The sequence below is a fragment of the Perissodus microlepis genome, chromosome 5 (assembly GCF_051167445.1).
Source record: "Perissodus microlepis isolate ML-2025 ecotype Zambia chromosome 5, ASM5116744v1, whole genome shotgun sequence".
NCBI classification, from domain to species: Eukaryota; Metazoa; Chordata; class Actinopteri; order Cichliformes; family Cichlidae; genus Perissodus; species Perissodus microlepis.
The window spans coordinates 19,683,565-19,695,867 of NC_140465.1; the positions used below are offsets into that span (position 1 = coordinate 19,683,565).

General features: G+C 38.3%; 1 protein-coding gene across 1 annotated transcript in view; it reads left to right on the forward strand.

The window, feature by feature from the left end:
• The first annotated feature begins 637 nt into the window (after window positions 1-637).
• Window positions 638-12,303, forward strand: part of LOC146387189 (voltage-dependent calcium channel subunit alpha-2/delta-2-like) — a 41,658-nt gene continuing 29,992 nt past the window's right edge. The window contains exons 1-2 of the mRNA XM_084928611.1: window positions 638-1,101; window positions 8,852-8,933. Coding sequence (XP_084784737.1) covers window positions 989-1,101; window positions 8,852-8,933 — 195 coding nt within the window. The 5' untranslated portion in view covers window positions 638-988. The remainder of the gene's footprint in view (window positions 1,102-8,851; window positions 8,934-12,303) is intronic.

The following is a 12,303-nucleotide window of genomic DNA, read 5'->3' on the forward strand; positions in this document are numbered from 1 at the left end:
GTAGGTAGCAGACAATGTTTCAGGATGCTATACAGTTGACATATGAAGGAAAATTAACACAAAGGCAAATATTAGATGAGATCTGTTTGGCAGATATTTAAAACTAAATGATTAATTAGAAGAGAAACCCCCCACTTTTAACTTCTAACACCTTCAGCATTAACATGTCCCACTTTGCAACAACCCATATATAGCTACTCTTTGTCTTTTATTTCAATTTTGTGGGACATGGTCACACTATGAAATGATCACAGATGGTTTTATAGTGTGATATTTAAAAAGAGTGGTTGAATTTTCTCACAATTTTAATGGTTACATTAAAAAGTAAACAGCAGCTAAATTAAATGAATGATCAAACATAACCCCGTTTTTTTTTATCTAGTCATGCGTGACCATGACTGGGTCTCCTGTGGACTGGGGCCCAGTTGGTAAACTGGACCCCGGGGGAGTGAAACGGGAGTTAGAAGCGTCTTGATTTTATTACATTCAGGGACCCTTCACTACCTGAAGTGTTGCGTCTTCCTCTAAATAGAAAAACTAAATTTATGGCGATGACAAATCCCACGTGGCTCCTCAGAGATAAATAAAGCCAAACTAGATTCTTCTCCTGCTTCTCTGTTGCCTGGTGAGCGTGAGCGCGCACGGATCCACGGGCTGCTGATGAGAGAGAGAGAAAGAGAGAGCGGGCGTGGACGCGCCGGCCTGTGTGTGATTGTGGTGTTAGTGCTCGTGGTGGTGTGTATGTGTGTGGGAGCAGGAGGGGAGACTCTGCAGTGTCTTGGCAGCTGCATTAGTGCATCTCCCACCGTCCGCGATGCCTTCACGGCCAATGCCTGCCTCCTCCGCGTCCACTTGACAAGAGAAACCGAGATGAAGTCGTCGGGAAACTGAGCCGGACGTTCACACATTGTTCGCTGTATGCCCCGGAGACAGTCCGGAGCGCTTCATTCACGCAACAAGAGCCCGTGACGAGAATTTTTAATGGAAAATGGCGATAGGCGAAAGGTCTTGCAGCATCGTCTGCTTGCTATCTATCCAGATTATCTTCATTTTCAGCGCATCGTGGCCTGGAGCGCAGGGTCTCTTCCCCCAGCAATACACGTAAGTAACCCTCAGTGAAAACGCAGCCGGGCTCCGATGGGAGACAACTTTGGGCTTGACCACTTCGCTTTGCCACCAGGAGATACTCCAGTCACCCTGCATGCTTTATCTTCTGTTGTTATGTAATTTGACAGGGTTGGCGATTACATCAATGTAAAGGCAGGTTATTTAAAGAGCTGGAAGGTGTAGTCCACGCTATGATATATAGAGGTATATAGGTATATTTGTAGGGTTAAATGAGCAATCATATTTTAGTGTTCCTCCCAAGCAGAAGACCCCATACTGTAAGTGTTTGTACATCAAATTAGGCAAAATTAGGAGCATCTGGCAAATGATTAATCCTCCCTATTACCATATGATGAGTTAGAGCCTTCATCTGATGTTCTGCACAAATATGATCTGAGGATTTTACCCAATGGACGACTGTGAATATTAACTTTGACTTTCTCAAAAACCTGTTTAAAAACAAAAAACAAACAAAAAATTAAAACTGCAAGGACGTACAGGGAGGTTTAAGGTGAGCTAGACTGTGGCTTTAATTAGTTGAGCTATTTGGAGAATTTCTATTTGACATGCAACATTAAGTCTGTGCAGTCATAAAACTGGTAAGGCTCTTTTCCTTGTTTCCCCTGTTGTTCTTGTGCTCCACTAAGTGCTAGATCTTTCCATGACGGCTTGAAAAAAAATCATCAAACAGTCCTATCATTTCCTTGAGGAAACCACACTGTGCACTGTACAACACAAGTACTCAAAGCTCAGGAGTAGCCTACAAGTACCATGTCTACTATTTAGCACAGCAGAAGAAAGGTGTGGTTTTACTGTGGCTTCTTGCTGAAGGCTGCATTTGAAATACCATTTCCCCTTGTTTTTCAATCAATCTCCTGCCCAGTTCTTCAATCCTAACCTTTAACCCGTTACAGTTAAGTACAGCTGGCACTTAACTTGAGACTATCTGGGCCCAACTCCAGGCTCAGCGATTGGGCTGCTCAGGAGGGAGGAACAGGCCAGATGGTCCACTCATCTCCAGGGCACATGCTGAAGAATTTCTGGCCAATCACAACTGGAGATATGAGGTTTATTTACCAATTAGAAAAGAGGGGTCTATTCTATAAACCAGTCAAGTGTGGGCGTGTGCATATGTGTGTGTTTTATGATGAAATGGGTTATTTCAAGCTGCTGCTTTCTCCTCCTCCTCCTCCTTTCTGCTGCTTTTTTCTGCTGAGTGCTCTGAAACAGCTCCATAGTCTTGTGCCCTGGGTCGCTTCGGCTAAGCTAAATGAAGCGGTATTGCGACGCTGTAGAACAGCTTCTCATTCCAATTAAGAATTAATACTGCAGCAGCGTGGATTTATACCACTTCTCCCTCTCTCGCTTTGCTCTTTCTCCTCCCACCCTTTCTGTCTTGATACGGCCTCTCCCTGCTGATAGATAGATAGATAGATAGATAGATAGATAGATAGATAGATAGATAGATAGATAGATAGATAGATAGATAGATACTACAAAAAATATATGTTTTTGTAGTAATAGCCTGCCATGCTGCAGGCATTGCAATCTGCCTTCCTCGTGTTCTGACATCTAGAACATCAATGGGGGAAAATCAAATTTTTTTTTTATGTTATTTTATTGCAGTTATTCTCAGACTGCAAAGGCGCTCGTGACCTGTAAAAGTTTACATTAGAAATATGTGTTTTGAGAACATTGATCAAAATGCCTTTGTTAAAGTACTCAAATTCAAATCGGAGGTACTTTCACTTTATTCGAGTACAACCTTTTTTTATTCTGCATCAGATTTCAGCTTCTGTTATTTACTACTGCTATATTTGAAGCTTGACCATAATAAAATCATGATAAAAGTATTTTGCTTAGTGGATGAAACTTTGCATAAACCTTGCCTATGGCACAGTGGGTCCCGACGTTTCTACAGCGTACACAAATATTCTATACAAATCCCACAATCACATTTATTTTTACATTTAACACATTCATAATACAGAATTGAATGTCAGGTTAGAGTGGTGTGTCACAATACAATGAATCAGAGAGCTATACTATAATAATCATAGTGTATGTATGTTTGCATGAATAGCATGAATAAAACCTCCTGGAGGTATCATGCTTATATCGTTATTTTTGACTTATTTTGGCTGCAGCGATGAATTTAATGAAAATCTAATATTATGTCATCACTAATATGGCACATATGACACCTTGAATGGGGCTGTTTTTCACAGCGAGTACTTTTGTTTTGGTGCCTTTATGTACTTTTTATGTACTTCGCCTATCACTGCAAAATCATGTGTAATATGCAACACGTGGAGTTGTAACAGGGCAGAGAGGAAATTTCCAGTAACCCAAACCATAGATAACCATAGATAGAAGGATAGATAGATGCTTTATGGCTTTTCCGTCTGCTCCTTATACCCCACCTATGGCTCAGCTGTTCCTCTCAACCTTTTGCTCTCTCTGCTGTAAGTGAATATGGGTCACATCATGTAGTGCTTCTCTATCTGTCTTCACAGTGTTGTGTGACTATAGCCGGTAACAGAGTAGAGGCACAAGAGTGCTTTGCTGTGTGGCCCCTGTACTTGGTTTTCTGATGTCCCACAGGGCTTAAGAGGAAGTGGAGCACACAGTCAAAATCTTTAGATTGTGCTTCAGCGGCACTGAGTCACGGGGTCGAAGCTGCTCTGCAGTCATGTAACAAACCTAATTTAGACACAACTTTTTGAGGGCATTTTAACTGAAACTGTGAAGAAGGAAGCTTGGTGTCTTCAGTAAGCTATATGCCTTATTTCACAAAGACATTAAAGTTACATTTTAGAAACAAATCTTTCCTTTATGTGGAAAAAAAAGTTATCTTTTAGTCGGTTTGTGGGTACAACTGGACACCAGTCCCCTATATGATTGCTTACTGTGCTGTCTTCAGCTAGTCATGAGGAAAATGTGGAGAAATGCACAGTTGTCAGTCCAAAATGGTAGCATGAGAAAAGCTCAATTTTTGGAGCCAGCAGCAGCTGTTGTTAAAATTCGGATGTGCCAGAAACTCAGGATAGTATTCTCACCACTGCAGTAAACCCGATCTGCAAAGATTTTATAATAACACACAACAGACTAGCCGGCACAACAAAGTGTGCACTGTTTTTTTGTGTAAAGTAAATAAATAAAATGCTTTGTAGCATTTTCAGTAAAAAGTGTGATAAAAAAGTGTTTTTATCCAGGTTTGAGTGTTGCAGAAAAGCCACATATTCATAATGCTGATTCTTTTTTTTTAATCTATGAAGATTAACCCCACACATTTGTTTTAGCAAATGTCAAAACATATGGGATGCAGATGGAGGATGTGTGTTAATGAAGCAGTCATGGCATCTGACATGCTTCAGCTTTGGGATTGCTCAGTGTGTTCATGATTGTAAACATGATATTGTTTTGCGCCATGTGACATTTAAGCAACCTGTAGGATTGCTGGGATTAATGTAACTGATTGCCCAATTTATAGGTGCCTTTTAAAGAAATCCTAGCATCTGCGACAAAGTCTTTTTGTCTGTATCTACTTTGCTACTCCTGCCTTTGGATTTGCTCCTTTTACAGTTTTAAATAAATGAGAAAGTAATCATTGCAACAGATTATGCATACAGAGTATCTATTTGTAGTCTGGGTTGCACTGACCAATCACATGTGAACGAAGCAATTTAGCTTTTAGTGGCTTTCCTCTAAAATGCATCTGCATTTGGAAGCAGTCAGTAATAATGACTGGTGCAACAGCAAGTGTTGGCATGGCATGGATATCTGCTGGTTACACCGGAAGCCCCGAAAAATGGACCACTGCCTCCAAAGGCTGAGTCAGCAGACAAACTGACTGTTTTCCAGACTGATGACAAAGTAGCTAAATGCAAAAAAATCAGTCTTTAAAAACAAACAAACGATATTTTAATAATATTCAAGATATTTTCAGTTAATCAAATTCATGTAATCCAGATTTAATAGCACCAGCAACCTGAGAACACTTTGGAACAGAGTGCATTTTAAAGGCTTTATTTAAAGCGTTAGATATTTTTCTGATTGCATCCCTCTATAGAGAGGGAAAAGGAAAGTGTGCATGCTGTTTCTCTTTTCCACAGCACGCCTCGCTTATTTCTACCACTGCCTCGAACGCCTCAAGGTAAAAAAGAAATTCACTTTCAAATGGATCAGTGTGAAGACATGTCAGGCATTCAGTCTTATAATAATCTTAAATGGGCCTTTAAAGTGATACTCTTGACGTTGTTGGATTTGAAAAAAAAAGAAAAGGTTATATCTTAGTTTCTATACACGGTTCCTGTAGCTGGGCACTTCCCAGAAACCCAGAAGTAAATTATCACTTCAAATAGAAGAATGTGAAAGTGTCTCGCACCGTATTAAGAGCTGTCTGATCTTCATCAGGTCTGGGCGTCCTCGATTTCAGCTGGGCTAGAAAAAAGAAAGAAAAAGAATCCTTTGCAGCATCCAAAAAGCTGTCTTCCTGTGGATTCGGGCAGTTGAGTGAAGATTTGTGGCTTGTCCAACAGCAGAAACAAGCCCAACAAGACTTTAATCAGTGCTGTTGTCTTGTAACTCTGCTGGGAGCTGTCTGACTGATAATGAATCGACTCTCTGGGCACTTACAGGTCTGATTAATTGATTTCCTGGTTTGACTTATTTAGGTAGAAACTAAAATGAATATTTCATCTCCAGAAACTTTACTTAAATCTGACTGAAGTGAAGTACAGGATTGCAGGGGAATATATAGTAAGATAGTCAGAGCATAACACAAATATTGTGTTGTATATTATATAGTATAATAACTATATAGTATATAGTTTAGTGTATAGTCTTTTAAAGCATATTTTTACATTTATGTAGTAATGGTTGACTGCAAAATTTTGAAGGAAACTGATTTTTATACTATAGGATCTATTATAGGATCCCTCTTTTGTTCTGGTAGGTTGTGTAGGATTGGGTGCCGCTTTGAAATCGCAGCTTGCGATGTGATTATGTCACAGCATTTATTATTTAAAATGGAAGAGCACGTGCTGTGCTATATTTATGATATTGATTTAAGTGCAAAATTCTTATTTAAATGAGTATTTGAAGGAAGGCTGTACATTTAGTTAAAATACATTTGTGGAATAGGATAACATATTTAGTTACCCTAAAAGAATTCAGCACACGTAGTAATGGAATATCTTGAATTTCATAAATCTGGTCCTTCAAGTGTTTTCCCCTCCTTATTCTCTAGTTGTGTTTCTCATTTGTAAAAAAAAAAAAAATCTTCCATGTAATAAGTGCAGAAAAGTCCAACAATAATAATAAAAATAGTACTATGAAACTTGAGAATCCAATCAGAGGTGTGAAATCAGAGGTGTGATCCAATCAGAGTAGTAGCAAATTCAAACTAATTTGTTGCTGTCCTTGATAACACTGCGCCAAACTCCAGAATTTACCCCAAATACAAAAGTTAGCTTTTAATTTAATTAATCCACCTGCAAGGTTTTTTTTGTACCTCCAACTCTTAATCAGACATCAGCCAATGAACTGTGAGTTTCATATCCATTCAAACTGTAGAAGTGCTACATTTTAGCTGCTTTATTACCTTGATGGCAAACATGATAGGTCTGTAAATAAAGTGATAATAATGTGACCATTTAGTATAAAAATATACTAATGTCTCATGCAGAAGGTTTCCTTAAGCTCTCCCTCGGTCTGCTCATATTTATCTACATGAATTCCATTTAGTAGGATTGTATGAAAACAACTGATAAATTATTTAGTGTGTTAGGCTTTGAATGTTAACGCTGCAAGGAACTGTGGAGCGGTATTATTCCTTTTCATTTCCTATTGTATAGTTCAGTGTATCCTAAATGCTCAAGGAGATAAGAAAGGAAATGAAGCCCCTTTCCTTAGTATTTAGAGAAAAGAGTGACACTTAGATATTTCCATGTCGGTTCAGTCAGTTAGGAACCTTTCCAGGCATAAAAAGACTATTTGACTCCAACCTAATTATTTTAGTCATGAATTAACCTTTGTGTGGTAGGTGGACTGACATTATAGAAGTAATTAGTGATATATCATCTCCAAACAAGTGCGTTTTCCCCTAAAGAACATTTTTAATGTTTTCAAAATAGCTGTCCCCAATGTCAGAGCATCAGTGTTTACTTTTCTTTTATGGGCAGTACTTGTCAATTAGGGAAACTCCACATGGAGAGGCGGAGGAGGTCTTGAATTGAGGTCCGTTGCCCTTTCTCACATAACAAAGCACTCAAAACGGAGCAGCCCACTTCAGACAAATTCATGCTTCATTTGGGTTAAGGGAGGGAGCCTGCATGATGACCATTTACCCACCTGTGTATCAGACGTATCCCAACATGAGTCATATGGTCTTTGTGCTAGGGAGCAGGCAGTTTGGACACCTTTAAATGTCTGATGTCTGTGTCCTGAAAACAAATTCTGAAAAATTCAGGGCTGCAGTAGATGTGTGAAAACAGCTAGAGATTTGTATATGCTGAATGCATATGCAGAAAATCAAAATCAACAAAATCAGTAGGATGAAAAGTAGAGAAGGTTTGGTGCCATTTCTGTGTTTTACATATGGTGTATTTAAATGTTTTTCCCTTCCAAACACTATGTAACACCATCAAGGTCAAATTTAAGGTCAAACTTGATCATCACTGGCTTTTATTCCACAGTGTCCCAGGTTTTCAGTTTTGACTGCTTGTTTTGTGTTTCACCTTTAATTAAATATCGTCCGGTCTCATGCGAGGATTACACTGGATACATAATAGATTGGATCATGGACATACAGGGAATACTGTGTGAAAGTGAGCCCGAGAATAGTCCTCCCAACAGTGTCTGTTTAAATCTGACAAATAGTGTCTCTGCTGTATTGATACGAGTATAGTTTTCTGTTTTTTGATCGAATAGAAAATAATGAATGAAGTTTTAGTTTATTGGGATTTCTTGGATTAACCAGTCCGCATCTTGAAACGTTACTAGGGAAGACACTGAGTATGTGAGTGTAGCTTGTAGTATAAAGCACTTTCTCCAAAAGTTGATTCTGTTCATCTGGACGTAGCGTTTTGTGGGGGAAACGTTTCGTCACTCATCTAAGTGACTTCTTCAGTCTCAGCTGACTGCAGGTTTCCCCAATCTTATAAACAGTAAGATTGCCCATTGTTCCTTCAGTGGGCTGGTTTCAGTCATTATGCAAATTTCATTGATAGTTTGTGGCTATAATGTTGCCTTTTAAAAGATGTTCAAACACACATTGAGTTTTTCAAAATACAAAAACAAGAAAAGACAGATTTGTGCAGATAAGTTCAAAAACAATTACCAGTGATAATGTTTTTCTGCTTACTCTGCTGCATTGGAAGCCATTATAATTGCGGTGTGGATGCATATTTTTGTGGATGCATATTTTTTAAACATATATCCAAACTATATAACAATTAAAGAAATAAATACTTATATTAAGTACAGACAAGCTTGCAAATCATATGCAATTACAGATGGTTGCAACAGCGACATTAAAAACATCCACACTGACCAAAAAAGCTGTTCTCTCGCTCTGTTGCTGCAAGAAAAATGAAGCATGTTTGCATAAAAGATGTGGTAATCTGTGTGCAGTTTCCTGCTATTTTTGTTACATCACTGATTGTTTCTGTGAAACAGATACACCTATCTGTTTCATTTGTTTTGCATTGTGTGACAGTCAGCCTCCGGTGTTTATCCACAGGATGATGCACTGGGCCAGGCGTATCGAGCAGGAGATTGACAGAGTCTTTCAGCACATCACTGGAGCTCAGCAGTTGAAAGGGGTGAGTGTCTGCTTCTCTCATTCATCACAGTGTTGGATAAACTCAATAAGAAGTGCACCGAGCAGAGAGGTCAGCGCGCAAATTGACTGTAACTCCATTAAGTTGAAGATCCGCAGCTAAATAGGTGCAAAAAACCAGAAAACAGTCACAGTCTGTCTCACTTAAACCTCTTTGTTTCCTTGTTTGGTGGTTTTCTGGGATCCCTGCAGAGCCAATAACAAAAAATAATGTTTTCTCAGAGCAGCCATAAATCTTTCTCTTACATTTTTTCTCTTTAGCCGTTATTTTAAGTACATATACTCTGCTTTTAGCCATTTTAGATACATAATTTTGTATTGCGTTGTGTTTGCAATAATTATCAGTTTTGTGCGCACTGGATTATACACCTGAAAGTGAAAGAGATGCCTCAACACACACCTACAGTGGTTAGATTTAGAATATCTGAATTGAGCTTCATGAAATCAAGAGCTTTAATAACACCTACATTCATGAATACTAATTTAGGCCTTTCATGAGCTGATCATATAATAACTGTGTTAATATTGAAACTGTTCATTTTTGAACACATAACAGGTATTTTCCATTAAGCTCTGAGTTGGAAGTCATTAATGACTGATTTTTACATTACAGGTACATTAGAGTAATCTTATTCCAGGGTCTTTTGATTCTGATTCTGTGCGTTAAATTCCATATTAAATGGTTCTAGTTCTGGTTCTAAACAATATCCAGTCAACTTGGATCTCAGATTCCAACTCTGCTTTTTCCAGCTGAAGGTTGGACATCAAAGTTTTTAGTGAGCATTGCTCATGCAGAAGTACATAATGAATTCCTAATAAATATTTTATACTTAGGATTAACTTAAAATAAAAGTTGTTTGTTTACTGAAATAAAAGAACATTTTAATGTGGAAATGTAGCTCAGTTGCACCCTAAAATAGTGTAAGCAAAAGGCTGAAAAAAAACCCCAATAACATTTCCACTGAAGGCTTTTTACAAAATGGGATTTTGATTTGTTACATTCACTGACTGCAGGTAAGTCCAGATTGTAATTGTTTTTTATTTTTGTCTAATTGTTCACAGTGATCTGGTAGACTGTCATTAGGAGTGTATTCAGTTTTCTTTTACTTTTCATTTCCAGCATGTTTTCAACATTATTTAGTGTAACAGGTGGCTGGGAGGGGTTGTCCCTCTGAAGGCAAGTGCCAGAGACCAGGACCAAAGATCATCTGTAGGGGGCAAGTGATCCCTGCTCTGAGGAGATGTGTGGGGGCGTTCCCTCAGCAGAGAGCAGTGGCACGTGTCCTCTCTGTTTGTGTCACACCATAGCAGATGGTCAGCCTGCAGTAATGCCTTGATGTGAAACTCACTTGTTCATTCAATCCTCATTAATCCCGCCATGCTTTTAAAACACTGCAGATCTGTTCAAGATTGTTGTCCTTTGCTTAGAAAGTTTTCTCTTGGTGAGGAAACCGTTATTCACGTCAGGCATCATTTTAATTCCTAAACCAGGGGTTCGCATTTATAGATAACTACAGCTGTCACAGTTAGCTGGGTGTAGAGTAGTAACTTGAGGACCCCGAAGGCTGAATTTGAGAGGCATGAAAGTATCAGTAAAATTCCAAAAACACTGGTTACCATGACACTTTGGGAATATAAGATCAGGAATCATCATGGGAATTATATGGTAATTATAAATAATGTTAAATAATGAAAGGACCATAAGTACACAGAGGAGAATATAAAATGGGTGGGAAGTGGGGCAGAGCTGAAACAATTTAGGACAGAACGTAAAACTCAAAACAAGATATGAGAGACAATAACTAACAAAGTGAAACAACTAAACTAAAGACTGAGATAAGGAAAATCACAGAACATGAAACACTGATAAGGCTAAAACAATTAACCAATATACAAGAAAACTCAAGTACCCAAACTCTAATAATAAACTCTGTGAATACTGAATTCAGTTCAGTTCTTCTAGCGTAGTCACCCCAAGGCTAACTAGAACTTGAATATAACATCCTAAAATAAATTTGAGAACAGCAAACATAACCTAGACTCATTTAGAAAACAGGAAAAACAACAAAACTCCCAAATTCCCAAAGAACATTACAACATTGGCCTCTGGGCTGAATTCTCACTTGACTTTAGGTTTCTAGTTCTTTCTGCTGGCAGAAACAGTAAAGAACTCAAACAAATCAGCATTTTTTTTAGTCTTAAAGAAAGCCGACACATCTGTATAGGTCAAATTAAGACACCTTGTACAAGCCATCAAAAGTAATAAGGTTAAAAAGTCTGCAGCTCTCCTAGAAATTTTGTTGTTGTTTTGAGCTAAATGCTAACGTGTTCACAATGGCAATGTTAACGTTGCTGTGGTCAGGTCTAACATCCTGACTGTCCAGTTCACCTCTTGCACCTTTCTGAAGTGACATTTTCATATGTTCCATACATTTCACTGAATAAAAAGGTGCTTCTATGAAATAGGTCACTTCAACATCTGCTATGTAAGAGTATTTGGTTCTTAAACCAGTCAAAATGGCAGCTCATTCCAGAAAAGAACGAAGGACGATGTGACTCTGAAGAAGAAGTATTAGTATGTTAGCACAATAGCACTGGCTATGTAGCATAAACAACAGATGATAATGGGAATGTTATGAGTTTTATATGTAATTGCACAAAGCAAATCAAAGTATGGGGAAAACAGTCTCACCACAAGGAATAACAGGAAAACAGAACCTTTTCTTTATCATGGTAAATTACTAAATTTATTGTCTTTTAACCATAGATGTCAAAATTTTTAGTGGATATCCATTAAGACTTAGTGCTATTTCAGTTTGAACTTGTGTTGAGGACCAGCAGCTTGTATACAGAGGGGAAAATAAGCATTGAACGTGCCAACATTTTCACACTAAACATTTTTAATGGAGCTATAGATGTGAAATTTTCTGATGTAATCTAGACATAGAAAGAAATCAAAACAAATAAGTCCAAAAAGGAACTTATGTGTAATAAAGTGGAATGACACAGGTATAAATTGTTTTATCAAAGCCAACCCCCCCCCCAAAAAAACCCCCAGCTGAAATCTCTGTATTTTAAAAGCAGGCCTACCCCAGATTAATATTAGAGGCTTCAGTCCTATTTGATGGCCTATGAAAAGGTTTTTCTTTGGCACGGTGTCACATAAGAAGCATCTCTTTATGAGTAAAAGCAAAAAGCTCTGTCAAGACTGTAGTGACCGTATTGTTGCAAAACGTACTGATAGTGTTGGGTGTGAATGTTGCAGTGAGCACTAAGGCTGGGAATAAGAACCATTTCTTATAGTAGTTCAGTTTCTGTTCCTGTTTCTAAAGTAGAATCACTGTGGCGATCGC